Source organism: Monodon monoceros, unplaced genomic scaffold (assembly GCF_005190385.1).
Source record: "Monodon monoceros isolate NGI ecotype Baffin Bay Population unplaced genomic scaffold, NGI_Narwhal_1 Super_Scaffold_11, whole genome shotgun sequence".
Taxonomy (NCBI): Eukaryota; Metazoa; Chordata; class Mammalia; order Artiodactyla; family Monodontidae; genus Monodon; species Monodon monoceros.
Genome location: NW_021703767.1, coordinates 2,345,485 through 2,372,756, shown reverse-complemented (window position 1 = coordinate 2,372,756; position 27,272 = coordinate 2,345,485). Strand labels below are relative to the sequence as shown.

At 51.9% G+C, this 27,272-nt stretch overlaps 2 protein-coding genes across 4 annotated transcripts in view; one reads left to right on the top strand and one right to left on the bottom strand.

Moving 5' to 3' along the window:
• Positions 1-684, bottom strand: part of HSF2BP (heat shock transcription factor 2 binding protein) — an 83,077-nt gene extending 82,393 nt beyond the window's left edge. Inside the window, exon 1 of one of the 2 annotated variants that reach the window (XM_029215230.1) lies at positions 577-684. The gene's annotated coding sequence lies outside the window, so the exon portion shown is untranslated. The remainder of the gene's footprint in view (positions 1-576) is intronic. The other variant, XM_029215231.1, reaches the window with a different exon arrangement.
• A 102-nt stretch (positions 685-786) lies between these two features.
• Positions 787-26,784, top strand: RRP1B (ribosomal RNA processing 1B). Of its 2 annotated transcripts, none has more exons than XM_029214357.1 (16): positions 787-977; positions 7,696-7,778; positions 9,371-9,428; positions 10,662-10,747; positions 11,050-11,111; positions 11,450-11,579; positions 12,897-12,961; positions 13,398-13,579; positions 15,613-15,707; positions 16,302-16,399; positions 17,860-17,879; positions 18,953-19,081; positions 19,596-20,218; positions 21,869-22,018; positions 23,172-23,235; positions 24,030-26,784. In XM_029214357.1, the coding sequence occupies exons 1-16, from the start codon at positions 848-850 to the stop codon at positions 24,221-24,223; spliced, it is 2,169 nt and encodes a 722-aa protein (XP_029070190.1). In that variant the 5' UTR covers positions 787-847; the 3' UTR covers positions 24,224-26,784. The 2 variants fall into 2 exon arrangements, with proteins under 2 accessions (XP_029070190.1, XP_029070189.1); XM_029214356.1 differs by having other exon boundaries at positions 18,950-19,081.
• Positions 26,785-27,272: the final 488 nt, after the last annotated feature.

The following is a 27,272-nucleotide window of genomic DNA, read 5'->3' as shown; positions in this document are numbered from 1 at the left end:
GAGGTCTGCCCCGGTAGGGGGCCTTCGTGCAGCCGGCTGCTACGTAACTGAGACGACCACCATGAACTGGGAGACATCACCCAGTCCATTGCCCTGCCCCTACACGCCCACAGAGTTCGCAAAACAAGGCGCAGCCTGTGCGTTCAAAGGTACCGGTTCCCGCACAACTACGACTTCGTCTGTCTGAAGCCGGCCGCGAGCCGACACCGCCGAGTCCCCGGCGTGCGTGCCCTCCAGGCCCGCGGGCGGACCCACAAGCTCACGCTCCCAATCCTCGCGGCAGGGACACGGGCACTGGCGGTCGCCGGTCGGAGAGGTGAAGCCCGGCCGCCGCTAGGGCGGCCGGAGAAAGAGCTGCCGCAACATCCCGCCAAAATCCCCAAGGGCGGCCTCTCTCCCCCGCCTCCACACCGCCCAGGCGGCCCGAGGAGTCCAATGCGATTAAAGACTCGGTGCCGCGTATCCCGGGGAACAGCTGCCGATCGGATGGGGACTTCGTGGAGTGGGCGCAAAAATGCTAGATGACGTAACACTGGCTATCCGTCTCTTCCTGGCCAACACCCAACGCCGGCTAACCTCGCAGTCAACGGCCCTGAACTTTGGCGACCGAGAGACCGCGGAACCGGGCAGGCGCGACGCGAACCTGAGCTGCGGGGGTCCGCCCCCTGCCCAGGCAGCCGCGCTTGCTCTCAGAACGCGCTGCGAGCGGCGTCCGGCGCCTTTGTGATGCCATCAACCCGCGCGCCGCCGCCCGCCCCGCTGCTTTCTGCGCAGTCGCGGCACGGGCAGCACGGCGGCTGGCGCTCGGCGGCGGCGGGCTGCGGCCGGGGATGCGCCAGTGGGTGCGATGGCCCCCGCCATGCAGCCGGCCGAGATCCAGTTCGCTCAGCGCCTGGCGTCCCACGAGAAGGGCATCCGGGATCGGGCGGTGAAGAAGCTGCGCCAGTATATCAGCGTGAAGACGCAGAGGGAGACAGGTGGGCGCCCGGCGGTCCGCCGCGCACATGGCGGCGGGGGCTGGGGAGCCCCGGCTGGGCCGGGGCGTGCGGGGAGGGGGGCCGGGCCGGGGGAGCCGCCGGCGGAGCGGGGGGGGGGCGTGCGGCACCGATTCGTACTCCTGCATGTGCTTCTGTGTCCGCTTCCTGCCGGGTCTCGTCCGGTTCTACGGTTGAGGGACTGCGGCCGACAGGGTTAGGTGGTCTGCCGAAAGTCACAGCGAGTGGGGAAGCTGAGAATTAGACCCGTTCTGTCCGATCCCATGTTGGATCATTGGACTCTCCTGCTTGCTTCTGGTGCGCTCTTCATTGAGTTACGTCCTCACTTGACCAACACCTTTAGGTGCTCTGGGGTTACAGGAGAGAAGATAGAAACCCTACCCTCGAGGAAATTGTCCCGGGAAATCCAGGGAGGAATAGATAACTGAAACAGAGCTCGTATAAGTGAGGTAAAGAAAACGAAAACCAAGGAAAGAGAGAGCTCCTCTATACAGGCTGTTCCGCAGGGCTCTCGGGGTGGCGTTCAACAGGTCTGAGAGGAGGCGAGAGGGAAGAGCTGGAAGGTCAGTAAGAGAGGGTGAGGGTGTTAACAGATGAAGTTGGAAAAGTAGGCAGTGGCCAGGTCACACGGGGCTTTTGTGGTTTGGATTTTAACTTCAGTGGGGAGCCATTGACGGATTTTGTTACCTCATCTGTAAACCCTTGAAGGAATGAACTGCTGTACGCAGTGGAGGTTTTTATTGCACTAAGATAAAACCTGATTTGTTTATTGCTAGTATTAATACTTTGAGCCTATTTGAAAGAATTGATATCATTTATCCCTGTACTGACATCCTTAGTTTGTTTTATTTTGACAAGAAATCACGAAAGACTACCCAGGAAAAAGAAAATACCGTTTCATGGGAAGTCTGCTAGAAAGAGGAATGAAGCCAAGCTTTCTGACTTCGATTCTGTTAGGGGTCTCCCCGAAAGAGTTAAGTTATTCTTATCCCATGTATGCTAGAGGTTCCTAACCGTAACCTTCTATCCCAGACCTTTGCTGTTTTCAGCTCAGATATGCCCTACTCACCTGACGTCTCCACCTGCATGTCCCCAAACTCAGAATGCCCAAAAGTGACTCATTTTCTTCCCTCCAAAACCTTCTCTTCTGGTGCCTCTCTGCTGCCCGTGGTCTTTTTAATTTTTGGCCGCACTGCGCGGTATGCGGAATCTTAGTTCCCTGACCAGGGATCAAACCCACACCCCCTGCATTGGAAGGCGGAGTCTTAACCACTGGACTGCCGGGGAAGTCTCTCGTGCTCTTTTATTTTGGTTGCCAGTTTCCATCCTCCACTCAGACTCCAGCTGGACACGTGCATGGCCTGGACTACTCTTCCTCATCCTCTCCCTGCACCCTGCACCCTGCACCCACTGTCTCCTCTCCTGAATTACTCTGCCCTGAGATGGCCCCTCCATCTCATCTAGACTTACGCACTTGCTTACTTCCTGGCTGATCTAACAACTCCATTTGTGCCCCCCTCGAACCCATGCTCCACAAACCAGCCTGGGCTCATCTTCCTAAAACAGCTGGATCACATCACCACCTTCCTGGAATTCCAGGTCTGCGGACCGTGATCTGCCCTCTCCTTCTCCCCACCTCAGCCCCTATGTGACTGCTCCACACTGATTCCTGGTGTACCGTACACCATTTATCACCTCTGCCTTCGCTTCTCCTGTCCACTCAGAAAAGGTTCCCAGCCTTGATCCACTCCCAGCGTTCAGTTCAGCATCGCTTGCCCCTAAATTCCTTACCTGTCACCTCACCCTGCTCCTCTAGGATTTGGAGATATCCAGTATGTCTCTGTTGTGGCACTTAGCTACACTGTTTCGCATTATCAGTAGATGCGCCATTCTCCCCCCAAAACACTGTAAGCTTCCGTCTGTTTTCCTAGCCGGAAGTGGGCGCACATCCAGACATACGAGGGCCTTCCTGTGTACAGGAACAGAAGAGGGGCCAGATGCAGTACATTCGGGCTGAGGCAGCCAGACAGAGCCTGGTGCTCAAACCCCTTTGGTGAACAGGCTCAGGGTCCGAAATGCCAAGGTGATGCTGGGGGAGGAGGCCGGGGGTCTCGTTAGCGCCATCCCACCTGAGTTACTTGTCCTGTACTCCTTTTCACCACCACGCCCACACTGCAGGGAATGTAGCGGGCCTTCCAAAAACTAACTGCAAAGTGAATGTCTAGACAGTGATGATGGGACAGAATAAAACTGTCTGCCACAGCTGTGCTCGTCAGAATAGAAACACAAGTTTGGAAATAACTTGGGCTGACAGTGAATCTCACTGACAGACCCAAGTTTTCTGTGTCGTCTTCGGCATAGTAAAGGCAGTCTGAAATTTTACTCTTGCTGTCTGTTAGCAACATAGAGAGCTTCGTGATTTCAAAAACAACTTGAAAATCTTTGTAGAACTTAAAGCAACTCAGTGTTGCTCTGCTACTTTAAGTGTTCCTGTTGATCACTCACAGTTGTAGGATAACCATGGTTTTATTCACAAGGGCTCATTTCGTCCCTGTTTATTCGTTCATATATTCAGCAAACGTGTGGAGCGCCTCCTCTGTGCTATTACTGTTTCGTGCACTACTCTTGGCACTGGGAGTGCAGCAATGAACAGAACAGACAAGCATCTCTGCCTCTTTTATCCATTCTGCAGCTTTAAGCATTTAACATCCAAAATTGGGATAAATTTTAAAATCAACCTTGTGACAGTTTCGTTTGCGTTCCTGCTTTCTCTTGGCAGCACATGAGATAACAGTACATCTTATAGTTGATGGTGTCTTAGAGCCAATGGCAGTAATGGGGGAAACAAGAGTTTCTTCATACTGTCAGGGTTGGGGTCTCTCAACTCAGTAGTTAGAGAAACGGGGAGCTATGGCTGTTTCCACACAGGTGTGGGGTCACGTGTTACCGTCTAAGCTGCCTCCTGGGCTGATTCGTGATGAGAGGAGCTGTTGGACTTGCTGTATCCACGTCTCACTTTCATGTTCACCTCATTCATTCTGAAGCAAGTAAACCTATATTATTGTTAGAAACTTAGTTGTATTAAGTTTAAGAAACTCAACCCCCAAGAAGAAAAGACAAATCCAAAAGCAATTGTGGGACAAACTGCTTCAGATATGTCGTACTTCATCTTCAGGGTCTTGAAGGAAATTAGATGATGAGCATTTCTGTGTTTTGCTTTACATGCTTCAAAGATTGGTACCTTGTTTTTACCAGTTAAATTCCTGGGTGAAAATGAGGGATTTATATATATATATATATATATGTATATATATATATATATATATATATATATATAAAATGTTGGAAACAGGTGTTTTTTAAGGGAGACGCGCTCTACTAGGCTATGGGTAGAGAACATGGGACGATCACAGTGATACCCGCCCACCGCGTAGTGCTTTGCTCTTACAACGTGCTTCTCGTTTGTACACTTAGTTTTGACCCTAAGCATGAACCTGACACGTGTCACAGGTGACGAACAGGAGGCTCAAGGCCTTTCTGGGAGGGACAGCCGGGAAGGAGCGGACCAGGGCCTGCCCAGTGCTTTGTTCCCGCTGTACTTCGTTGCTCCACGTAGGACGAAAGTCAGAATACGCTTTCACGTCCAAGCCCCTTTCCCGCCCGCTGTCCAGGATCTGCTCTCACCTGTTACTTTGTCGAAATCTGCTGTTTTCCCTCACAAAGGCCTCTGTAGTGCCTCCTAGCACACCTTTGCCTGGTACAGGTGTGGGTTATCCAGAGATGCTTGAGCGCCTCACATGATCACTTAGAGGTGGTTTGACGTGCCGCTGCCCTTAGAGAAGCCATCTGGAGATGAATACACACTGTGCTCTTTTTAAGTGAAAAGGCTTCTGAGCTTGAGCACACACACCTGTGCGTTTCTGTATCGCACATGAGTGTTGTGTAAACACACACGGGAAAGATGCCACCAGGCAGAGAGAGGTGATGCCTGGGGGGGGGGGGACCGGGTGTGGGAAGCAGTGAATAAGCCACTTTCAGCTGTGTACTCTGATATAGTATATGACTTTTTTGCCATAAATGTTCTTATTGGTTAGGACTCTTTTTCAGTTGGAACTTGACAGAATATCCAAGCCACACTAGTTTTCAGGGGAAAAAAACCGAAGCACAGCTTTATGCAGGAGCTCCACTGATGGCACCAGAGCCCAGCTTCTCTGCAGACAACTCTGCTGCCCCCTGACGCTTCCACTCTCAGACAGGCTCCCAGCCGTGTGGCAGGGTCCAAACCGTGTCTTCTCTTCAAGTCTCCCGGGAGAGATCAAGAGTCTTTCCTAAGGCCTGAACAAGACCAGCAGGGGGATGACCAGCCCATTCTCGCGCCAGCCCCGTGGGCAAGGGGATTCCTGCTGCTTTGGCATAAGCCCAGCTGGCTGCTTGCCACCACGTAGGTGAGCCCTGCCCAGCCCTGCCTTGAAGGGGGGCAGCCCTGGAGGGGGAGACCGTGTAGCTGCTTGGCAAAAACCAGGATGCCCAGTCCCAAGCCTCATGCAGGAACTGGCGTCATTTAAGTCCTGTTTCATCAGTGGTCGTGCTTTTCCAGTTTCATTATGATGACTTTTCTAAACAGTAAAAAGAAGAAAGAAAACAGCCCGTGATAACATTTTGATAATCTCATGCAGTTCTTTTTCTCTTCTTTTAATTAAGGAATATTTCAAGTACATAATTTCAAATATCAGTACTTTGCTTCAGTATTTATTAATTACCTGGCCGGGTTGTCTAGTCGGCCCACTTCCTCCTTCCCACGAGATTCTTGGGAAGCAAATCCCCAGCATCTCATTTCATCTCCTGACACTTCAGTGTGTATCTCTAAGATAGGGACCCTTCTAACCTAACCACAGCACCATTATCACACCTTATCTGTTGAGTTTTTCCTATCATTCCATGGATTCTTTATGACAAATCAGAATCCAGACAAGACCCACCCATTGCGTTTGATCTTAAATTCCAGCAGGCTTATCCACCTTTTTCTCCCTTGCAGTTTATTCATTGGAGGAACCGGGTCATTTGTCCTATAGAGTTTCCGACACCTGGGGTTTTGCTGGCTGCGTCCCATGGTCTCATTTGACATGTTCCTCTGACCCTTGTATTTCCTGCAAACTGGTATTAATAGTTAAGATTTGAAGTGGTATAGATTAGCTTTTTCGTTTTTGAGAGAATACTTAACAAGTGATGCTGTGTTCTTCGCATTGCATCACGTGGGACATCAATGGGCTTGGGTGTTGTTGGTCTGACTCATCCATTGTAACGCTCCTCGATATTTTTTCACCTAATGTTTTAGCAGCCATTGATGATCCTTGCCCAGATCCACTAATTCATTAGTCTTAACACGATTGGTTGTAAACACAGGTGACTTTGACAAAGTTACTACGGTCGTGACTGCAGTTGGCTCTGCGCTGGTGGAACTTATTATCACTTACACTATAGCTGTGCAGTCAGCTGTGGCTTATTTATTACAAGATGGGGAGGAAACCAGTTGGCACATCATTTGCCCGACCCCTAAAGGAAAGGCACTTTAATAAACCAACGTTACTGTAGTTTCTGGTGAAGTGAGAGCCCATCACAAAGAATCAAAATGCACTATAATGAAATTGTTGGTATGAGAAAGGTCTTTAGTAACTTGGAAATCAATACCTACAAAGCTCTAAAACATACTCTGAATAAAATAAATAAACCTCATTCTATCGAAAGGGATCTCTTTGTCACTTTTAACTTAATTATGCTTTGGAGTATTGAAATCACATTGATTCCAAATACATACTTGTTTACATTCACCTAGTTTATCCTTTGCTGCTCCAAAAGATTCTTCCTAGTACCTTCTAGTGAAATATTAACAATGACCATTTGTAACAGGCATCAAGGCTTGAGGATTCTGTTTGTTCTCCATAGGCTTGGAAACTGCAAGGGTGTACACTTACCTGATTTTGTGGGTTCTTATGTTACTCAGCAATTGTTCCCGGACACCTGGGGTCCATGCAGGAGACAGAAGTCTGTGTGCAACGTGTGGCTTCGTCATAGGCGGTTCAGGCAGAGGTGGGGGTCTTGAATAATGAGTGAGAACAAGGCTGACCAGGGTGATGCCACTTAAAACAAGACTACGCTTGCCCAGTAAATGAAAACTGTAACCAGGAGAGAGGGAGATCAAGGTACAGCCGAACGTACGATCCTTAAAAGGGTCATCTTTGCAAAAATATCCCAAAGCTTTGCCAGTTTCCTTGGGCTGGTTTTACGGGACTTCAGCAAATCCCTCATCTTTTGTAGGATTTGCAATTTTGCTTTGCAAGACCAGTGAAAATGTTGGTGTGCAGGGTGAGGTGCTAGTTTTAGGCAGAGGGCCACTTGGGGGAACTCGTAAATGACCACTTAATTAGTTAATGTTTTGTTGTGATGACATTTGCTTCTTTCCTCAGATAATAAGAACACGCCACCACTACCGCCCTGCCCCATAGCTGATAAAACTGCCTAATTTATGTGTGTTTGTTTTGTAACAGCAAGAAAATGTATGCTTCAGATTTAAAAAGACATTTGCAAGTGAAAGAATGAAAACGTATGCAGTATTATCTTCACGGCTTACGTGGCAGTTCTAAACTTAGAAAGGAAATGTTTGGACTCTAAAATAAGATTTTTATGCTGTTTTACCCTCTAGGAGGTTTCAGCCAAGAAGAACTTCTAAAAATATGGAAAGGGCTCTTCTATTGCATGTGGGTGCAGGATGAACCCCTTCTACAGGTAACCTACAGTTCCCTTTGTCATATGACTGGATTTTTGGCACAGGTGGATAAGAGACCTGCCCATTTTATGCTGTATCCATCCCTAATGTACAGAAACAAACTGAAGACCATTGCTTCAAGGGATCACTTTCTGACCTCTTGTCCATATAGAAAGGGATGCAAGCAGTGAGGTTAATTAACTCTTCAAAGAGCAAAGAAGACACATAAATTAGATTTATTATTTCTCTGTCACAGTTTCATAGGTTCCACGGTAGGTTTTATTTACATTACTTATTTTAAAGTTTCTGTTATATCTTTTATTATTTGTGGTCAAAAACAGCATGGCACTAGTCTAAGATCGTGTGAGCTACCCCGGCTCCAGGCCCACTTCTGCCACAGCTAAGTGGGTGCCCGGGACTGGGCGGCCCCCATGCTGGGGGCAGGGTCTTTGTAGAGTGAGCCGCGGCCCCAGACGTGATGGCCTCACCCGCAAAGGCATTGGAGACTTGTCACAGGTGTGCGTGCTCACCTGGACCCCTGTCTGCTGAGCACGCCGAGCCCCGCCACCAAAACTATCAAAGAAAATGGTTTAGGCTCTTTAAGAGCTCTGTTCTGACGTGTAAACACAGGCCTACCTTTGTAGCAGTAGAGGGTCAGCCTTAGGAAACGCTGTTTGCAGCCCCCTGACACATCGTGGGTAGGTTTTACTCGGCTGGGTTTTACCATGCAGCTTTGCCACTTCCCCTAAGCTGTGTAATGACTCACTTTGATTTATTGCCTTTATTCCACTGAACATGTTTTGAGTAGGATAGCAGAGCAAAATATTTTTAAGTTACATTCAAAGTAACAGTAACCAACAGCTTTAGTGGAGGAAGAAAACAGATGAAAACAGATAAAAGGGAATATCGCTTGCAAGTCTGGGAGTTCATTTAAAATGCGTAAGAACGACTTGAGTCCAGGTAGTATCTACAGGGATTGTTCTTTCCTTCTGTAACTCATAAACAGTTATTTTGTTGACACTCCTCAAGGCAGGTTTCTTCATAGACCAAGACACCAAATTCTCCCCAGCGAGCTTGTGTGGCTCAGCAGGACGGGCTCTTCCCGTGGCATTGGATGCCCTTAACCTTTCCCACCACCCTGCCTTTGCAGCCTGTCTCTTAGCAAGCCAACGAGAGGACTTCCTGGTTCCACACGGAGCCTCGTGGAATGACAGTCCCGGTGTCTGCCTGCCGGCCACTCCCCCTCGTTGGCACCTGTGTTTCCATTATTTGGGGGTTTGGATGGAATCTCAATTCAAGTTGTATTTTGACAGCCAGGATTTGTTGACAGCTAGTGTGTTTCTTCTGTAGGTCATTTGAGCGCATAGCTGGAGATGACTTATGTAAGCGTGCGGCTTAGACAGTTCTCAAAGGCATGTTGAGTTGGCACAGTGGTCTGTCGAAATTGGGAATTTCACATTTGATGAAATCCAGATATCCAGATACACTCTTCTTAGTGGAAGTGACATTGAGAACAAGAGCTAGAGACGCCCCTCCCCTCAGGCCGTGATGCTGTCATCTCAGTGGTACCACGTAATAACCCCGATGTTTTTCCCCAACCCCACCTTTGCAGGAGGAGCTAGCGAACACTATATCCCAACTCATCCATGTTGTTAACAACTCAGAGGCTCGTAAGTCCTGATATTTTCATGACTTTCAAAACTTCCTTGTTCATCAGATTTGGTAACTTGCCTAAGAAATCTAGTCAATATTGTTTCTTCTCCTTCCTTCAAAGTTTCCGTTTTCCAATGGGCTAGCTTCACGTGAACCTGGGCTGCTAGTGTGTAAATGTCAGGCGACAAACCATCCCATGGGGAAACTGTTAAACACACTGAGAGGGTGACGAAGGAGGTGTCCTGTGGGACACCACATTTGGCACCTCAGAAATTTCAAAAAAATATTTTAAGAAATAGCAGTCCTCCAGAGTTTCCAAATCCTGAGTTACTTTAGCACTCTTAGAGGCTGTGTGTGAATATGCTGGTGTTTGCAGTAACCTCGGGATGTAGAGGATGGCTTATCCTCCTTAAGACTAGAGCCATTTAAGGTCATCACTGGTGACAGGCTGTAAAGTAACCCCTCTTGACCAAAAAGAATAAACAAAGGGAGGAATTAATTATTTCTGAGACATTCAGGCTTTGATAAGTTACAGAGGAAGAGAAAGCAGAATTCGCTTCTTTTGCTCAGCCCTCCTCAGAACACAGCCATCCACTGGCCTTATTAACCCTCAGTGGTTCTCTGGATTTTAGCAGGGTCTCAGCTGACCTCGTAAGGACCAAAACTCTACACGTGGAGTATACTGTAGCTTTTCATATATCAAGAGAGAATTGTGCAAAAAGAAGTAAAGCAAAAAAAAAAACTTATTTTGGGGTGAAAAAGTGCCAATTTCATGGCTCAGAAGAGAAAAATAGAATGTTTTGTTAGACCTCACACAGCTGACACTGAACATGAAAAAAGAAAAAGCCGAGTTTCTACATGGACCCTCCAAGTGTTCATCAGAATTAATGGCTTTGGATTGACTGTTAGGTAGAGATGGGCTTTGAAAAAGGGCCAGTAGCTGTGGCTCAGGAAATCTTTTGATTTTTAACAGAAACGTGGCTTGGCAGTGGATAATGAAACACTCTCCAGACAGCATTTGAGTTGAACATTAAGATATTACCAGCCTTCCTGTTACTAAAATAAGCTTTTATGTAAATGTAAAAGAAGTTATTGAGCATACTTAGTTACTGACCAGATTTTCTAGCTGCCCAAGAATTCTTGAGAAGAGTGAATAAACAATCCTAGTCTGTCTCCCTTCGTTACTTTCTTGCTGTGTGGTAACATGGTACCCTGTAAACCAAGCGTTCAGAGCCTCTTGTTCACTGCAGAGCACCTGTTCATCCAGACCTTCTGGCAAACCGTGAACCGGGAGTGGCCAGACATCGACGGGCTGCGTCTGGACAAGTACCACATGGTGAGGGCGGGGCCACAGCCCCTTTACTCGGGGCTGGGGGCGGGCGGCAGCTGGCGGACCGTGCCAGGGTTGGTTGGTGCAGCGCACGGTAAGGCGACCAGCGGAGCGCATTGGGAGATGCGCTCAGAGCCGTCTGTTTTGTTTGGGCATCCTTAGTTAACAGTGTTTGTTCTAGAAGCTAAATATGATTATTGCGGAAACTTGTTCACTTTGGGGATGCAGGCTCTACCCGTCATCCTGCTCAGCTGGTGAGTATTTCTCACTTTCCCTTTCTTTGTAACGAAAGTTGTCTGTCTCTGCAGCTGATCCGTCTGGTCCTGAGGCAGTCCTTTGAAGTTCTGAAGCGAAACGGCTGGGAAGAAAGGTTGGTAAACTATACGGGTTAGCGTTTGGGGGCCTTAAAACTTTGAAGGCAATAGTGTGGTTTCAGGTCTTTCAGTTAACAAGTTTGAATCGCCTGATCCACGCCTTCCACTCTGCGTACCAAGAGCAAAACATCCTTACGCGTGAAGAACTTCAAATCCAGCAGATCTGAGCACACGTGACAGTTAGCATTTTATACTTGTTTCAGTGGTTGTCAAACTTTTTCCGCCTCGCATTGCTTGTTAAGCAGGGGGGCACGAGAGCGTTGCCAATTTCTCTGGGGGAAGAGAGGATGTTGGCAGCTGGGGTTAACAGAACCGTGTGTGTTGTTTCCTGTAGCCGAATCAAGCTTTTCCTGGACGTCTTGATGAAGGAGATCCTACATCCTGAGAGTCAGTCTCCAAACGGAGTGAAATTCCACTTCATTGATATCTATCTGGATGAACTGTCCAAGGTGGGAGGGAAAGAGGTAAGAAGTGGGCAGACGCCCTGCGGCAGTGTAACGTGGCCACAGCTGCCCCGAACAGGCAGTGCCTTGGCCCTGCCCTGAATGTTCTGTGAGCTGGGGGTGGAAATGCTGTTGGCTGGCGCTCAGGGTTACCAGCCACAGTAGCAGCGCGGATGGGTCAGCCTTTCTTCTGACGTAGTTCTTCGCGCATCTAGGAATGTGCCATAAGGAGGTGATGGGTCATGTGGATAAAGATTTATGCAATAAGGGTGTACACGTCAGTCTATACAACAGAACTGAGAACAGCTTATGCAGTCCAGCGAAGGTTTCTGTAACATGAGGAAATGCTTGTGATGTCGAGTTTTTAAAAAGCATTGAGGGGGGACTTCCCTGGTGGCGCAGTGGTTAAGGATCCGCCTGCCAATGCAGGGGACATGGGTTCGAGCCCTGCTCCGGGAAGATCCCACATGCCGTGGAACAACTAAGCTCGTGCACCACAACTGCTGAGCCTGTGCTCTAGAGCCCGCGAGCCACAAGTACTGAAGCCCGCGCCCCTAGAGCCCGTGCTCCACAAGGGAAGCCACCGCAATGAGAAGCCTGCGCCCCACAACGAAGAGCAGCCCCCGCTCACCGCAACTAGAGAAAGCCCGCGGGCAGCAACTAAGACCCAACACGGCCAAAAATAAATTTGTTAATTAATTATTTTTAAAAAGTCAGTAGGGAGACTTCCCTGGTGGTCCAGTGGTTAGGACTTGGCATCTCCAACTGCAGGGGGCACGGGTTCCATCCCTGGTCGGGTACCTAAGGTCCCGCAAGCCATGAGGTGCAGCCAAAAAATAAAAATAAAAAGCAGTAGGGAAAAAAGGCCACAGACGAAGCTGGGCAAATGGGGTGGCTTTTTAAGTATATATTCATCTGTGAACAGACAAAGGGCTAGAAAGGAAATACACAATTTTTAGCACGCCGGTGACGATCTGAATTGGGATTAGGAGCAGGGGTTTACTCTCTTCTTCCACGAGGGTTCTGCGGTGGACATTTGATTTTTAATTCCTTCACCTTGGTGTCGGGGAGAGTCTGAGTAGGACTTCTCTGTGGAGGAAGGAGTATGTGTTGGGAATGCTGGGAGGGGCAGTGCTCTCTGCTCACTGCGCCGAGATGCCCAGCTGGCTGGATGGCATCCGTGACCTTCAGCGGAGTGTGTTTCGGGTGTTGTGAGATACGTGTTGGTCTGATGCAGTCTGTGTGAGAAACGTGAATGGTTCCTTTCTCGAGGGCACATCAGAAAGGAGAAAGGCTCTTTTTTGCCCCCTCATTGTTTTTCCTCTTTCTAAATTACAGCTGCTGGCCGATCAGAACCTCAAGTTTATTGACCCATTCTGCAAGGTGGCCGCCAAGACTAAGGAGTAAGTAGTCCACGTGTGATTTTACTGCTTCGGTTGGTGCTTCATTATGGGAGGTGGTGGTAAAATTGTAGGTGAAGCATGGCGCACAGGCCCTCCAAAGCTAAGAACAGCTGCGCGGCGTTGGAAGGAAGCTCTGAGTCGTGGCTGGGCCCCCCAGCAGCTCCAGGAACCTCGCCCTCCCATCGCCCGGGCTTCCTCCCACCCCCGGTCCCTCCGCCTGGCACATGGCGCCGAGCTGGCCCCTGGCGGCTGCAGCTGGTTGGCACGGGGGTGTGGTTAGAAACGCGGGTGCCGGCCGCTGGGCCCAGCGGGTCCCCGGGGGGCTGGACGGGGTGTGTGGTGACTTCCTCCACTTCCCGGCCCTCTGTGCTCCTTTAGGGAACCAAGTCCAGGCCGACTGTTAACCACGCTCTCTCTGCTGTGCTTCCGCCCTCAGCCAGACTCTGGTACAGACTATAGCTAGGGGTGTTTTTGAAGTCATTGTAGATCAGTCTCCTTTCGCACCTGAAGAGACGGTCGAGGAACAGAAAACCAAAGTGGGTGACAGTGACCTCTCTGAGGAAGAGACGTCTGGAAATGAGATGACGTGGAGAAAAGCAATCAGTAGAAAGAAAACAGGTAACAGAATTTACTTGAAGAGTCTTTCTTAGGTAAGGTTCACTCAGAGGAACACTTTTTAATACATTTGTTGCCAGCTCACTGACTACACCCTGGAATTCATCAGAGGTGCCTCTGCCTTGGCCCCCACCTGAGAAAGGAAGTGGGGCTGTGTTTACACACTCGGGTCCAGGGCCCCTGGTTACACTGGGGCTCATGCACAGTTCTGCAGTTCCCAGGGTCGCAGGGCTTTCTTTGAGGGTTTTGTCATTTTCGTTGCCGTTGCTTTGGGTTTTGTGTGTTTTTGTTGTTTCAGCTTTTTTTTGTTTTTTTTGGCTGCGTAGCAAGGCTTGTGGGATCTTCGTTCCCAGAACAGGATTGAACCCAGGCCCTCGGCAGTGAAACCACTGAGTCTTAACCAGTCTTAACCACTTGACTGCCAGGGAGTTCCTTCGGCTTTTTTGATGTGTTTAAAAATCTTAATGTGGTCTTGTGTCTGTAAGAGGGTCCCTGACGGGAGACCTGATTTACTGTTGCATTGGGAACGCATGGTTGTTTCTGCAGCTCTCCTTTCTGTCTCCGAGTTCCTCCAGGGTTCTTTTTCTTCGGGTGTATAAATAACCACTGTGGATGGACCCTGTTCTCAGCGCTGTTTGTGTCCGTGGGAATTGCGTGGGGCATTTAAAATGCGGCCTCATCAGAACTCATGCTGGTTTTCAGCATCTTGGTGCCACGGTGTCAGGTAAAGGGCTAGTTCAGGTTGTACCCATGCTTTTGGAATGTTCTAGAGCCACTGAAAAGGAAAGTTTTCAAAAACTAATAGAGAAGATATAATTTTTTAAAATTTTTTATAGCAGGACCAAAAAACTCTGTGTAGAAGGTGCCTGATTTGTATATTTAGACATATGCATATAAACACGTACGTATGCATCTGGAAGGATATACACCAAGGCGGTAAGAGCTAGCCCTGCGTGGCAAAATTGTGGGTGATTTCTATTTTCTTTGTACTTTTGTCTGTTTTTTCTAAGTTTTCTTCAATGATCATATATTGTTTAGTCAGGAAAAGACAAATCTTTGCAAAAGAAAAGATAAGATATTCTGATTGTAAGCTCAGCATGAGTGACAACTCACTGAATGGCCTTGAGCACGTTTTGACTTGGCCCTGGCCCTCTCCTTCTGCCACGTCCGTGTCTGAACTAGAGCCGTTCCCCCTCTTCCCTGAGCGCTTCCCAAGATTCCCCCCCCCCCCCCCCGGTTCTTCATCAGATGTTTGTGGGGCCCGCCAAGTCTTCCCCGGGCTCTGCCCTGAGGCCACACCGCTCAGGAGCTGGTAGGATTCCAGAGACGGGACACCTGTGAGAGCTTGTGTGATTCCAATAGTGATTTCTACCTGCTTCTCCATGAGCTATAATGCTCTTTGGATTATTTCCTAAATGCCAGAGTCACGTCAACAGCAGCCCGTTGTGTTTCCTGAGGCGGCCCCCTGAGAGTCAGTGTGCTACTATGGAGCGTTCACCACGGCCTCAGCTTTCCTGAGACCGGGGACAGACCCTGTCTGCCCTGCTCCCACTGGCCTGAGCCCCGGCCCACAGGTTTCCTGTCCACCTCCACTGCACTCCACAGTGGGGTTTTGTCTACGAGGTAATTAAAAGGCAAAAATGTGTGATTTCTCCCAGGTGTTTTTTGTTTTTTTTTTTTTAATGTCCCAGGACTAAAAATCCAAAACATCTTTGGGAGATTTTATAAATGTACTTGCAGGGTTTTGTCTGTAAAGAAATGTTCTTTTTGGGACTTCCCTGGTGGTCCAGTGGATAAGGCTCCGAGCTCCCAATGCAGGGGCCCCAGGTTCCATCCCTGGTCGGGGAGCTAGATCCCAAGTGCCTCAGCTAAGACCTGGCGCAGCCAAATAAATAAATAAATAATTTTTTTTTTAAAGAAAAGAAAAAGAAATGTTGTTTTTCACTAAGAGGCACCTAATTGGATGGTGGGTGGCTCCTTTGGGGGTAGCCATGGCCATGTATTTGAGTTGTGTCTGTGGATGTGTTCCTTGATAGCACTGGGCAGATATCACTGCAGAAAAGAGGGAGTCGCTGAGGAAGGCAGACGGGGCGGCGGCGGAGGCGTGGAGGACGCCGGGCTGCTTCTCCAGGTTGGTAGCAGGTGTCGCTTTTTGTAGAATATGGGTTTGCTGTGGAGCCGCCTGGCTGCTGGGGAGTTAGGGTCAGAGGTGATTAAACCACACGCCTAATGCGTAAGGTTTTCTTTAATCCTTCAGTCACTGGTGCCTTTCTTGTAATGAGCTTATTGGAGACAAAGAGATTGAAGTATGATGGCAATTTGAAAGATGTCAGTCTTCGTTTTGGCCTGAATTACTAAGATCTGCTCTGTTCCATCCAACAAAGGGAGCCCAGTGGTACTTTTCAAATAAAGGAGGCTTACTACGATACCAAGTACAAATGGAACATCTAGATTCAATTTACAGAACAGCATAGCTTACCCAACTGAATTTTCAGAAAGAAGAAATAGAACAAATACAGACCAGCTTCTTCTGAGAACAGAGAAGGAGGTTTTCAAGGGCAGCGCTTGGCTTCTGGCTGGCAGGCCTGAGGCGTGCCGTGTGCACCGTCCCGTCGGGGATGCTTTTAGAGCCCCGAGCTCTGGCTTTCCTGTCTCGGGTCGATGTGATTTCCACGTCAGGCAGCGCTGTGCTTCGGCCTGATGTTTAGCTTTTCTTCTCACGTAGTTTGACTACAAGGCAGTTGCCGACCGACTCCTGGAAATAACCAACAGGAAGAACACCCCTCCCTTCAACAGGAAACGTCTCTCCAAGCTAATCAAAAAGTAAGTGATCGGGGAAGAAGGTCTCACCTGCTCATCGTTCGTGTTCAAGTCCGGCCCTTTTGTTTCTTGCCATGAGATGAGCTGTCACCATGCTTCCCTTTTTTCTCGGTCCTATAATATTATTACTCATAGTCTTGCAGTACCCACACATAAACTGAAAGATTCTATAAAAGCAGCCGCTCCCCTGCCCCTCAAGTTCATTCTGCAGAGGTAGCTAAACCCACCTCTTAGCTGTTTCGTGATGATGTAGAAGGAAGCCTGTGGAGAACGTGTAAAGTCTACTAATCAAGAAATTGCAGTGTGGTTGGGATAGCGGTTCAGCTATTTCCCCCTCCCCGCCCCCCAGCTCCCACTTTGTCTGCCAGAAGCGTGGTTGTGACACCATTACAACCATTCAGGTGATTCACTGCACAGCCCCGGGGCTTGTGACTCATGACAGGTAACAGCTGAACTTGATCACACACTGTGAGCCGGCCCTGTTCTGAGCGCTGCACATAAATCATTTCATGTTCAGGAGGGCACCACAGGGCGGCTTCTGTCACTGCCTCACTTACAGATGAGTTAGCTGGGGCACGGGGAGGCGACCGATGGCCCGGGCTCCCCGCTGCCAGACGCAGCTGGACGCGGGCCTGTCTGCTGCCCAGCGCTGCCATGCAGCCCACGCGCCCCCCCCGCCCCACACCTCCTCACAGCACCTGCCACCTCACAGCACATGCCCCCTCACGGCACATGGCCCTCACGGCACAGGGCTCACACTTCTTTTTGTTCTAATACATTAGTCGTGTAGAGCAAAACACGGCTAGGCTGTCTCCACTTGGTAACAAAGCAGAGAATGCAATGTAAGTAGAGATGTAAGCTTTTTCAGCCTTAAGAAACAAGAAGAAGATTTTAATTTCTCCGTTTCATTTGGATGTGCCAAGACACGTCTTTAGATCCTCGTGTTGTTGATGATATGATGACACTTGAGGGGGTTTTGTCCTTTGTTTCTCACCCTTGCCTCACACCACCTTCCTCTTCCACCTCCCCTTCTAGGAAAGAAGGAAGCTGAGTTAACAAACCCCCAATATTGCTTTACCCTTTAAGCTTCTGTATGTAAAATGGAAAACAACAGGGTCCTACTGTGTAGCACAGGGAACTATACTCAACATCGTGTTATAAACTATAGCGGTAAAGAATGTAAGAAAAGAATGCATATGTGTGTATAATTGAATAACTTTGCTGTGTAGCAGAAACTAGTAACGTTGTCAATCAACTATACTTCAATAAAAATATATTGATAATAAAACATTCAGCTGTACACTTTAAATGAGTGAATTGTTTAGTATGTGAATTATATCTCAACAAAGGTTTTATTTTAAGGAAAGACAAGTATCACTTACATTTTAAAAGGTTAGTGCATATGTTTACAGGAGACAGAAAGACAGGGTTTCTCTAGGAAGCGTTCTTGTGTTCTGTTTCAGATTCCAGGATCTTTCTGAAGGTGAGGAAAATGAGAAGATTTTAATTGGTGATGTTCTTAATAAGCGTGGACCCCACAGAGGGCGGTTGTGCCAAATATTGAGAAACAGGACTGAGAGACATGAATTGAAAGCATGAGAAATTAGTCTGCTCAGCTGAGCAGAGGCCCTCTCAGGAACCCGGCGTCGGGCCTTTTCCAGCCCGCCACCCACCCCCGTCCAGACCAGCGCGGAGCCAGACGCGGGCGCGAGCCCCTGGGGCGGGGTGGATTCTTCATGAAGAAGACAAGCTGATCTCTCAGAGTCCCTTTCATTTGCTGTGTGATCAGTCGTCCCCCAGGGGAAGCTGCCGCCTGTGAGCTTGGTTACACTGAGCCAAGTGGATGGTCTGCTGCCCCGTCCCTCGTGCACACGGGGAGCTTAGAATTGGAGGGCCTTGCAGACCTGGCTGAGGTGTGGAGGGTGTCACCCCAGGTCTGCAGTCCCTTGCCTCAGCTGAGAGATCCACAAAGCTTTTTTTTTTTTTTTTTTTTTTTTTATTTATTTATTTATTTTTGGCTGTGTTGGGTCTTCGTTGCTGCGCGCGGGCTTTCTCTAGTTGCGGCGAGCGGGGGGCTACTCTTCGTTGAGGTGCGTGGGCTTCTCATCGCGGTGGCTTCCTGTTGCAGAGCGCAGGCTTCAGTAGTTGTGGCACGTGGGATCAGTAGTTGTGGCTCACAGGCTCTAGAGCGCAGGCTCAGTAGTTGTGGCTCGTGGGCTCCAGAGCACAGGCTCAGTAGTTGTGGCACACAGGCTTTGTTGCTCCGCGGCATGTGGGATCTTCCCGGACCAGGGCTCGAACCCGTGTCGCCTTCTTTGGCAGGCGAATTCTTAGCCACTGCACCACCAGGGAACACCCCACAAAGCGTTTTTAAGTCTGTACTTCCTGTGTCCCAGCTTTCGGGTTGGGGTCGGAGGAGTAGTGAGGGCCTTATGGCAGAAATCAGTGTTAAAACTCTACCCACGTGACGTGGGGAGGGGCATGGCTCGGAGGCCCTGGGGACAGAGCGGTGCCGGTCTCAGAAAGCTGACCAGAAGGGGCTTTGGTGTCCAGCAGGCAGTATCTCTCACCTCAGTTTTGCTGAGGACGCTTCTGCTGACGAAGATGACCAAAGCCTCAGTCAAGGGAGGCATAAGAAGAAAGGGAACAAACTTCTGGAGAAAACGGACATGGAAAGAGGGAAAGGTGAGCCGCAAAGACCGCAGTCTGTGAGGGCGGGGGTGAAAGGGGGGCGGCGCGGGGACTGCCTTTGCCGTCCACACGGGTCATCACAGAGCGGAAGCCGTCATTCTGAGGGGCTGAGACAGAAAGTCTGTCCGAGTGTTTTGCTGTTTCCTGTGGAACCACGTTGCAGCCTCCCTAAAGTAAAGGCATTTACTGACTCCTAGTGGAGAAAGTGGGTGGGGACAGGGGGATGCTGGGTGGACACTGCCCTTCGGAGCATTTGTCTTATTACTGGGCCTGGGCCTGCAAATTAGTAGAAATCGGAATACTATTTCAGATGCATTTATATCAAAGCAGGGCTTAGGAAGGTTTCCGGCCACAGCCGGGGCAGGGAAGAGGTGGGGCCGGGTGAGGAAGCTCGTGGGGCCCGAGGGCGCAGAGGAGGACCTGTTGGGAGACCGTGGGGGCGCTCCCCCACGAGGCCGGCCAGGTGGCCTGGGCACCGGGGCGCTCTCTGACCGGTTTGTGTCTCTAGGAGCCAAGTTCTCTCCTGCCGAGGAAGAGGAGAGCGCAGGCAGTGTTCCAAAGAGAAAAAGGAAAAAGAAGAAGAAGAACCACCTCCGGCCTGAACACTTGGGGCCGGGTGGTGAGGCCACGTGCCCGGAGCAGAATGGCAGCCGACAGCCGGAGGCCGGTCCCGGAAGAGCCCAGGAGGCGAGTGCGGCTGAGCTGGGGACGGTGGCCACGTCCTGCCCCCGGGAGCAGAGCGGCTCGGAGCCCGCCTCCGTGCACAGCAGGAGGAGACGACTGAGGAAGAGAAGCCTGAGGGTCCAGGTGGAGAGCCCAGAGGCAGCGGCCCTGGCTGGCAGCGCCCCGGTCCTGAAGAGGACGCGCGAGCTCGGCGCCCTCCTGGTCAACGGCGGCGGCCCGCCCATGCTGGCCTGGCCCCTGCCCCCTCCAGCAAGCCCAGCAGACAGAGGGGACTGCCCTGCCATCCTGCCCCAGGGCGGGAAGCTGAAGAAAAGGAGGAGGGAGTCTGGCGGCCATGACCTCCACGACCTGTCTGCTCAGAAAGCTGCCGTTTTGAAAAAGAGGAAGAAAGTGAAAGAGATGTCAAAGTGCGCGGAGCACAGAGGGGTCAAGCTCGTGCAGGCCCTGGTAAGGCAGCCGGGCCCAGGGCAGGGGGCTGTAGCTCCCGGGCAGGAGTGTCAGGGTCCTGTCTGCTCAGCTGCATGCATGGGTAGGGCAGGGGACAGCCAGCCCCGGGCCCAGGGAGCGGTCATGGCTCTGGACAACCTCTACCAAGGAGCAAGCAGTGACCCCCTCGGTGGCTTCCTCTGCGTCCCCCCCAGCCCCCACCCCTCTGGCTCCGCAGAGGCCAGGGCAGGGCCAGCCTCAGTCTGGGGAACTGTCCCCGTGGCCAGTCCCAGCAGATAAACAGGCAGGTGTGTATCTCCATCACACGCTGATCTCATTTTTCTTTTTCAACTCGTGGCCAGTCCTGGCAAAGGCAGAAGCCCCAAATTCTCTTATCTCACTGATGTTTTCAATGAAAAAACTTTTTGTCCACTTGGATCTCTAGAGCCACCTATAGACGGGGACCTGGGCTCTAGGTCTGCGTCTCACACCCTCCTCTCTGGACGTGCAGTGCGTCTGTGCCAGTGGTCGGCAGGCGTCGCCTCCCTAGCACACAGCCCGCCAGCGGCACCCACGCCGGCCTGGCTGCTTCTGCCTCTCGCAGCACAGCTGAGGAGTGCGACGGAGACCTCGCGGCCTGCAGAGCCGGAATCGTTTACTCCCTGGCCCTTTCCAGAACAGGCTAGCTGACCCCTGCCCAGCATGCGTATCTGCTTCTCCTGCTTTGCAGCAGTTACGACATCAAGGCCCTCGTCTACAGAGCTTGTGTGGACTGGGTTACACGCTGCTTCCGGGCCTCACAGTGCAGGATCCCTAAGTGGGTCCGTAGCCAGTCTGAGCCAGGGAAACAGGGCGCGCAGCTGGGATTCAGGAAGTCTCTTCTCACCTCAGACCTTCCCTGACTGCCGTGTCAGCTGTGTCGCCTTCTCTGGGCTCTGCGGCCTCTGCCCTTCACCCACTATCACTGATGCCCTTTCTTCACTAAGAATATCAGAGGGATTTCCTTCTTTGGGTCTCGTTTCTCTGCCCCTGGTAGCCCTCCTCGGAGAGGATTGGAGGGGCTGCTAAATGAGTCACAGGGTCGGGGGAGGTTTTCCTCCCCAAGGGGTGGCGTGTCTTGTCCATGTGTGCGACACCGTGGACCAGGAACCCCAGGGACTTGCCAAAACCACCAGTGGGCTGCCTTGGGCTTCCCAGACCCCTGGGACCCCAGGAATAGAGCGGAGCCCGCCATGGGGTTGTCAGTGTGAAACATCCAGGGGACATTCCCTCTGCCTGTCACGGACCCACAGACCTGGTAGCCTCACACTCTCCCTCCCGTGCCAAACTGTCCGTGGGCAGTGATGTCTGATCAGAAATGAGAGTGAATTACTGTGTAGTAGATGGTCTCTGAAAGGCAGAGATCTTCAGAACATGGGCATAAGTTTGAAGATGGGTAAAAATGGGTTCTCGTGGCTGAGAAGGTAGACCTCTGGCCGTCGGCATGGTGCCAGCGTGGGGAGGCGGGCATTCGTGTGTGTGTGGCGTCTGCTCAGGAAGCGAGGTGTTTGCACACCTGGAACAGGAAACGGGGGGCTTGGGGTGAGCTGGTAAGTGGGTCCCGCCTTGTGTCCGCTCGCTTCCTGCATTCACGGGGGGGGTGTGACCCCCGTCTCGCCCCTCTGCACACAGGGGAGCGGTGGGGCGCTCAGCCCTTTGAGGAAGCAGCTGAGGACCCAGAGGGACTTTGTGAAGTTTGACGCCTCCTCCTCCCCGAAGCCCCTGTTCTTCAGGAAGGCCAAGGGCAGCGGGGCCGCCACCTCGCCAGGCCCCGGGCTGCAGGTACCTGACCCTCGCCCCGCCGCCCGCTGTCCCTCTGCCCCCCGGCCCACCACGGCCACCCGAGGCGCAGACGGGCTCTGCGCGCTGGCCTCGGGCCCCACTTCTGGCCTCTGCCGCTTCTCGCGGCGTGCCAGCCTTGTTCAGGCAGCCATTCCGGCCCCGGGCAGCCCGAGGGCTCAGCGGGGAGCTTGAGGTGCGGTCGGTGACACCATTCCGCGTCGGCGGGACTGGGGTGCCGTGTCCGAGAAGTCGCAGGACTAGGCAGCGAAGGGGGGGGGCGGAAGCTCTGGGGAGTCTGGGTCCACAGATCTGCCTGGGACACGAGGGGAGCGGTCAGAGCGAGTCGCGGTGGTGGGAGAGGGTGGTCACTGTTTCAGGGCTCAGGAAGGCAGGGCCAGCCGTGCCGGGTGCCCAGGCCGGGCCGCTGGGGGTGCGTCCAGTCCACCTCCAGGAGACAGAGGTCCTGGCGGAGGCCTTGTGGCGGGCGGGCTGAGCTGGCCTGCTGCGGACACCTCTGGCGAGCTCACATTTAAATAGCACCCACTCGAACTGGCAGGGTGACCGCTGCCTGGGTTTCTTTTAAGGTATCTTAGGGATATTTGTTCAATGACTCAAGACTCACACAAGCGAAGTCCCTCTCTTAAAATGTTGATATTAAAGCAAAAATGGTATAAAGTAGAATTATGGGATTCACACAGATTTGGGATTCTAAGAAGGATTCGATAAAGTGCTTCATAATGCAGAGTGGGGACGCTTCTAGGAATTTGTCAGATAGGAAGCAGTTACTTAATTTTGATGAATTGTTAGAACATCCAATCTGCTTGGAGTCCTCCTGCACGAGAAGTTGGGAAGTGCCAGTCCGTTGCCCCCAGAAGTCAGGTTCCGTGACAGGAGCGGGCCCATCGCTCCCCTTACGAGGTCACGGCGGGGCTCTGGGGCGAGGTGGATGGGGTTAATGGTGAGCTTCCTCTTGTTCCCGGGAGGTTTCAAACACCGTAATTTTGCTCTGCTCTCCTCCCCGGGAACCCAGTGACAGGCGGTTACTGCAGAGCGGGGCTGGCCCGCCAGTGCTGGGCCTGCGACACGGCCACCGTGGGCTCTCGGGGCGGCTGGGCCGGTCCTTTGCTCCTTTCGGTGTCGTTTTCTTCTGCAGCCACACAGGACGCCGTCCAGCTCCAAGAAGGTGACGTTCGGGCTGAACAGGAACACGACGGCGGGTGAGTCGGCGTCCGCTCTGCGGGGCAGGGAGGGCCTGGGCCCATCGCTGGGCTGCTCCCGGGGCGGCCGGGAGGGCCTCGGCTTCCAGGCCTGCCTGCCCTGATTCTGAAGCCCTGTCGGCCCGCCATCTGGCGGTCTGTCCTGCCTCCGCGAAGGTCTGCAGGCTGCCTGCCCGGGGAGAGGGGAAGAGGGGCACACTTGTCTTACCGCTTTCAATACGGGTGTGATTCACTTGCCTTGCTTTGTCTTTCAAAGGAGGAAACCAAGGTTTTTACAAGTACATAATGAGTTTAGGTCCTGGCTGTTTTTAAGGACCACAAGTAAACGTGTGTGCGTGCACACGCACGTGTGCAGGAGGGAGGGGCTGTCTGGAGAGGACCTGTGACGCTCTCATCTTCAGTGCTGGAGAAAATGGGGGGAACAAATCCACCAGGAAGGAAAGGCTCCTTCAACTGTCTAAACCTGGGGTTCATCCCAGACCCAAACCGGGGGTCACCGAGTGCCCATGTTCCGTAACCCCCCCACGCGACCTGGCCCACCTGGCGCTCCCCCCACGGCCGTGCAGGCGGCCTCAGGGCGTTTTCCGAGGAGGATGGAAGTCCGAGGGAAGGAGCCTCACTGGTGACTCCATTTCCTCCCGGGCTCTCGGGCCCTCTCTGCGGGCCTGGCGAGGGCGCCACCCTGCCTGGGAGTGAGCACGCAGCTCAGGGCCTGCGGGAGCCCGTGCTGCCGGCAGGACAGAGGGAGGTGTGCGTCCCCTGTTAACCTGTGGCCTTGCTTTCATCCGGGGCAGAATTCAAGAAGACGGACAAGAGCATCTTGGTCAGTCCCACGGGCCCCTCCCGGGTGGCCTTCAACCCTGAGCAGAGACCCCTCCACGGAGTGCTGAAGACCCCCAGCAGCTCGCCGGCCAGCACGCCCCTGGGGACCAAGAAGCCGCTGACCAGCACGCCAAAGAGGAGGCCGACAGCTATAGACTTCTTCTAGGGTAGTCATTCCTTTCACAGACTGCTTTTGTACAGAGTATTCTATAAATTATAACGTTTAAAAGTGGGGCCTTTTTATTGTTTTATAAATTCCCATGAGTTGTGTGTACGAGGTTCTGGGTGAGCCGCGGGGCCACGGGCAGACGTTGAGCTGCTGCTGCAGACGTTCATGCTCGAGCTCCCCACTCCCCGGGTGTTCCCAGCTGTGGGTGACCTCAGGGCCTCCGGCTGTGGCGGCGAGGCCCATGGGCTGAGAGCACGCTGCCCGGTGCCCCTGCACTGATGCGCGCGGTGGCATCCCGGGGCTCAGTTCCTCGCCAGCCCCGCCCAGCACGTGTGGAACCGCCAAGCGAGGCTGGTTTTCTGGTGGTCTTGGGTCTAACAGTCTGTCTTTTTTCTTTTTCAAAGCATGTAGGGCTTTGTTCCCGTGTTCTGGGGGTGTTTGGCAGTTTGGGGTAGAGGTGACTTGTAACCACATCAGCAATACCACGCTTTTTCTACGCGCTCACAGTGCGTGCTCAGCAGGGGTGACCCTGCGAGTTGGGGGCGCTGGGGCGGGAGAGAAGAGCCTCTGCCCTCAGGGGTCAGACACTTCCTTCCCTCTGCCTTGGCCTGGTTTCCTCCCTGGTTTCCTACCTCTGGGCCAGCCTAGGGTGTCCTCCCTGGGCGCCCGGGTCCTCGTGCTGTGTGAGCCGACACCCTCCATGGCTGGCGGCCCCAAGAGCAGCTTCCCCATCTTCACTCCCAACTCACGTCTTCAGAGGCGCGGTCGCCGTGTCTGAAACGTGGGTTCCTGCTAGAAGGCAAAAGAAGCAGCCTTTTAGAATTGTCTCTGCTTATTTATTTGTTCGTAGCTCCGTTTTTTCAAATGTCGAAGCTTGCACTTACAGATTTTCATAAAGCTCTAATTTTGGTTAATTACAGCAATCGGGTGGAAGGCGCTCAGACTTCAGCTGGAAAAACAGAAATGCAGCTCAGAGCAGTGCTGGCTAGGTGATGGATCTGTCTTGGGAAGCTGTGTGTCTGTCCCTCGAGCCTGAGTGGCAGGTGGGACACAGACCCCGAAACCTTAGAGAAGCCCCTGGGGCCCCTCCCGGCTCTGTCTGGAGTTTACAGCCCTAAGGAGGTGGTGCAGAATTTGCGGGGAACATAGTTTCAGCTCTTGGCTCAGGGGACCTCGGGCCTTCTCCCTCCCCCTGTGCAGGAGCCCCAGTTTCTCACCACAGCCCAAGCCAGCCCCCTTCGCTACTCCCCAGCACAGGGCCCCAGCGTTGCCTTGGCGGTGCCAGCTGCGACTTGGGGTGACAGGGCCTCACTGGCGTTGCAGGGCTGATGTGACTTTGGTTTCTTCGATCACGTGATCAGGGTGGGGTCCTCTGCAAAGACCACAGCTGACAACTTGCAGGTCAGTGGGCCGGCCTGCGGGGGGCCTGGTGAGGAAGGAGGGCGCGCGAGCTTTGCTCCTGGCCCGCTCTCTAATAAAGCTGTGTCATAATCAGGCCACGAGCAAAGCAAGCGTCGGCATCGTGCAGTTAAGCAGTCGTCGTAACCTTGTGGTGGTCGCGTGGTTTTCAGCGCGCTGCCTTTGATAGAATCCATCGAAACCAAAACTGATAGCGTGAAAAGGTTAGATTTGAATACTCAGATATTTTTAACTTTTTGTTTTTTAAAAAAATGGTTTCGTTATCCTTGGTCAGATTATTTTTCTAACGATTTTTATTTCAGCGTTCAGGATGGGTCATGTAGCCCAATGGGCCGTATAATCCAACGATGTTAAGATGTCTTAGCAAGACATCCAACGGCAAAAACGGCTCATTTGTCCTGCAATTGAGGGCGGGGGCTTTCTTCCTCGCTCTGATATGTCATCTGTCGCTCCTGAGGCCCCAGTGGGGCGTCCTGGACACGTCCTGCCTGGGGCCCGGAGCCCAGGAGTGACAGTGTGTCTTGGATTCCATCTCTCCTTCTCTGAATCTGTCCTGACTTACTCCCTTTTGTGGGTATGCTCAGTAGGTTTACTGGGGCTTATTTCTAACGCCTAAGTGTTGGCAAAAAAGAAAGAAAAAATACAGTTTTTTAAAATTCTCACTCCATACACTCCAAGAATGTATCACATAAGGAAAATGTCTTTACAATACCAGTTTTCTATTGGATGCATGTTATTTTCCTAGCTAAAGTTGCCAGGGGGACTTGGAAGTCCAGAAAGGGAAATAATTTAAATTAATGCTGGTGATCTTACAGTCTTTTGTAAAGTGATCATCTTGCCTCTTACCCCATAGCACTGATCAGTTTTGTACAATTTGGTATCACACTTTGCAAATGTATTATCCTTTCTAACTTTTGCTGAACTGAAAGCACAAAGAAAAGCATAAAGAAAATCGGGAAGCAGTTGCCGGTGTTGGAAGGAATGTGGAAGTGAATCTGTCTTTTGACTGGTGTGTGTGCGTTTTCTCTGAATTTTCCTGACTGCTGGCAAGGCCTGTTCGTTTACAATCATTTTGTACCCGTGTCTGCAGGGTTTGTCAGCGCTCGTCAAAGCCAAATCCAATAAAACGTCAGTCTTTGCCCTCAGATGTGTACTTGATCTTGACTGTCAGCGTACATAAAAATACGCCTCTTTGGGAGCTATTATAATGCAGCAGGGGTTCGCTGACGTTGGGGACAGTGGTAAGTGTTTGAGAACAGGCGTCTTTGGGCACCCATCCTTCTGTTGTGTGTCCCCTGCCTGGAGCCGGCAAGGGGGTTTGTGGCGAGGCTCGCCCTGCGGCTGCTCACGGACACCCCCACTGCCAGGCCTGAAGCACCTGCTCCTCAGGCCTCGGCCTGTGAGGATGGTTGCAGGGGGCGCCGGTGTCCTGGGCGGGGCCCCCCATCTCCACCGCAGAGAGGTGCCTGCCACTGTTCATCTTCCCCGAGGGGAAAGGTACACGGCCCTGTCTCGCCGGGCAAGCAGAGCACCGCCACCTGCTCTTGGCCTTGATATACACGTGTTCCCCGAACAGACGCTCCTCGGTCGCGGTTTGGATCCCAGACACGTCCACAGAGGGTCACTT

Bases quoted from the DNA above. Each gene is read 5' to 3' on its own strand.
- RRP1B (XM_029214356.1), top strand. From the start codon at position 848: ATGGCCCCCGCCATGCAGCCGGCCGAGATCCAGTTCGCTCAGCGCCTG. The intron at 7,779-9,370 runs GTAACCTACAGT...CCACCTTTGCAG, and splicing joins AGGATGAACCCCTTCTACAG to GAGGAGCTAGCGAACACTAT. The intron at 16,400-17,859 runs GTAAGTGATCGG...GTTCTGTTTCAG, and splicing joins CTCTCCAAGCTAATCAAAAA to ATTCCAGGATCTTTCTGAAG.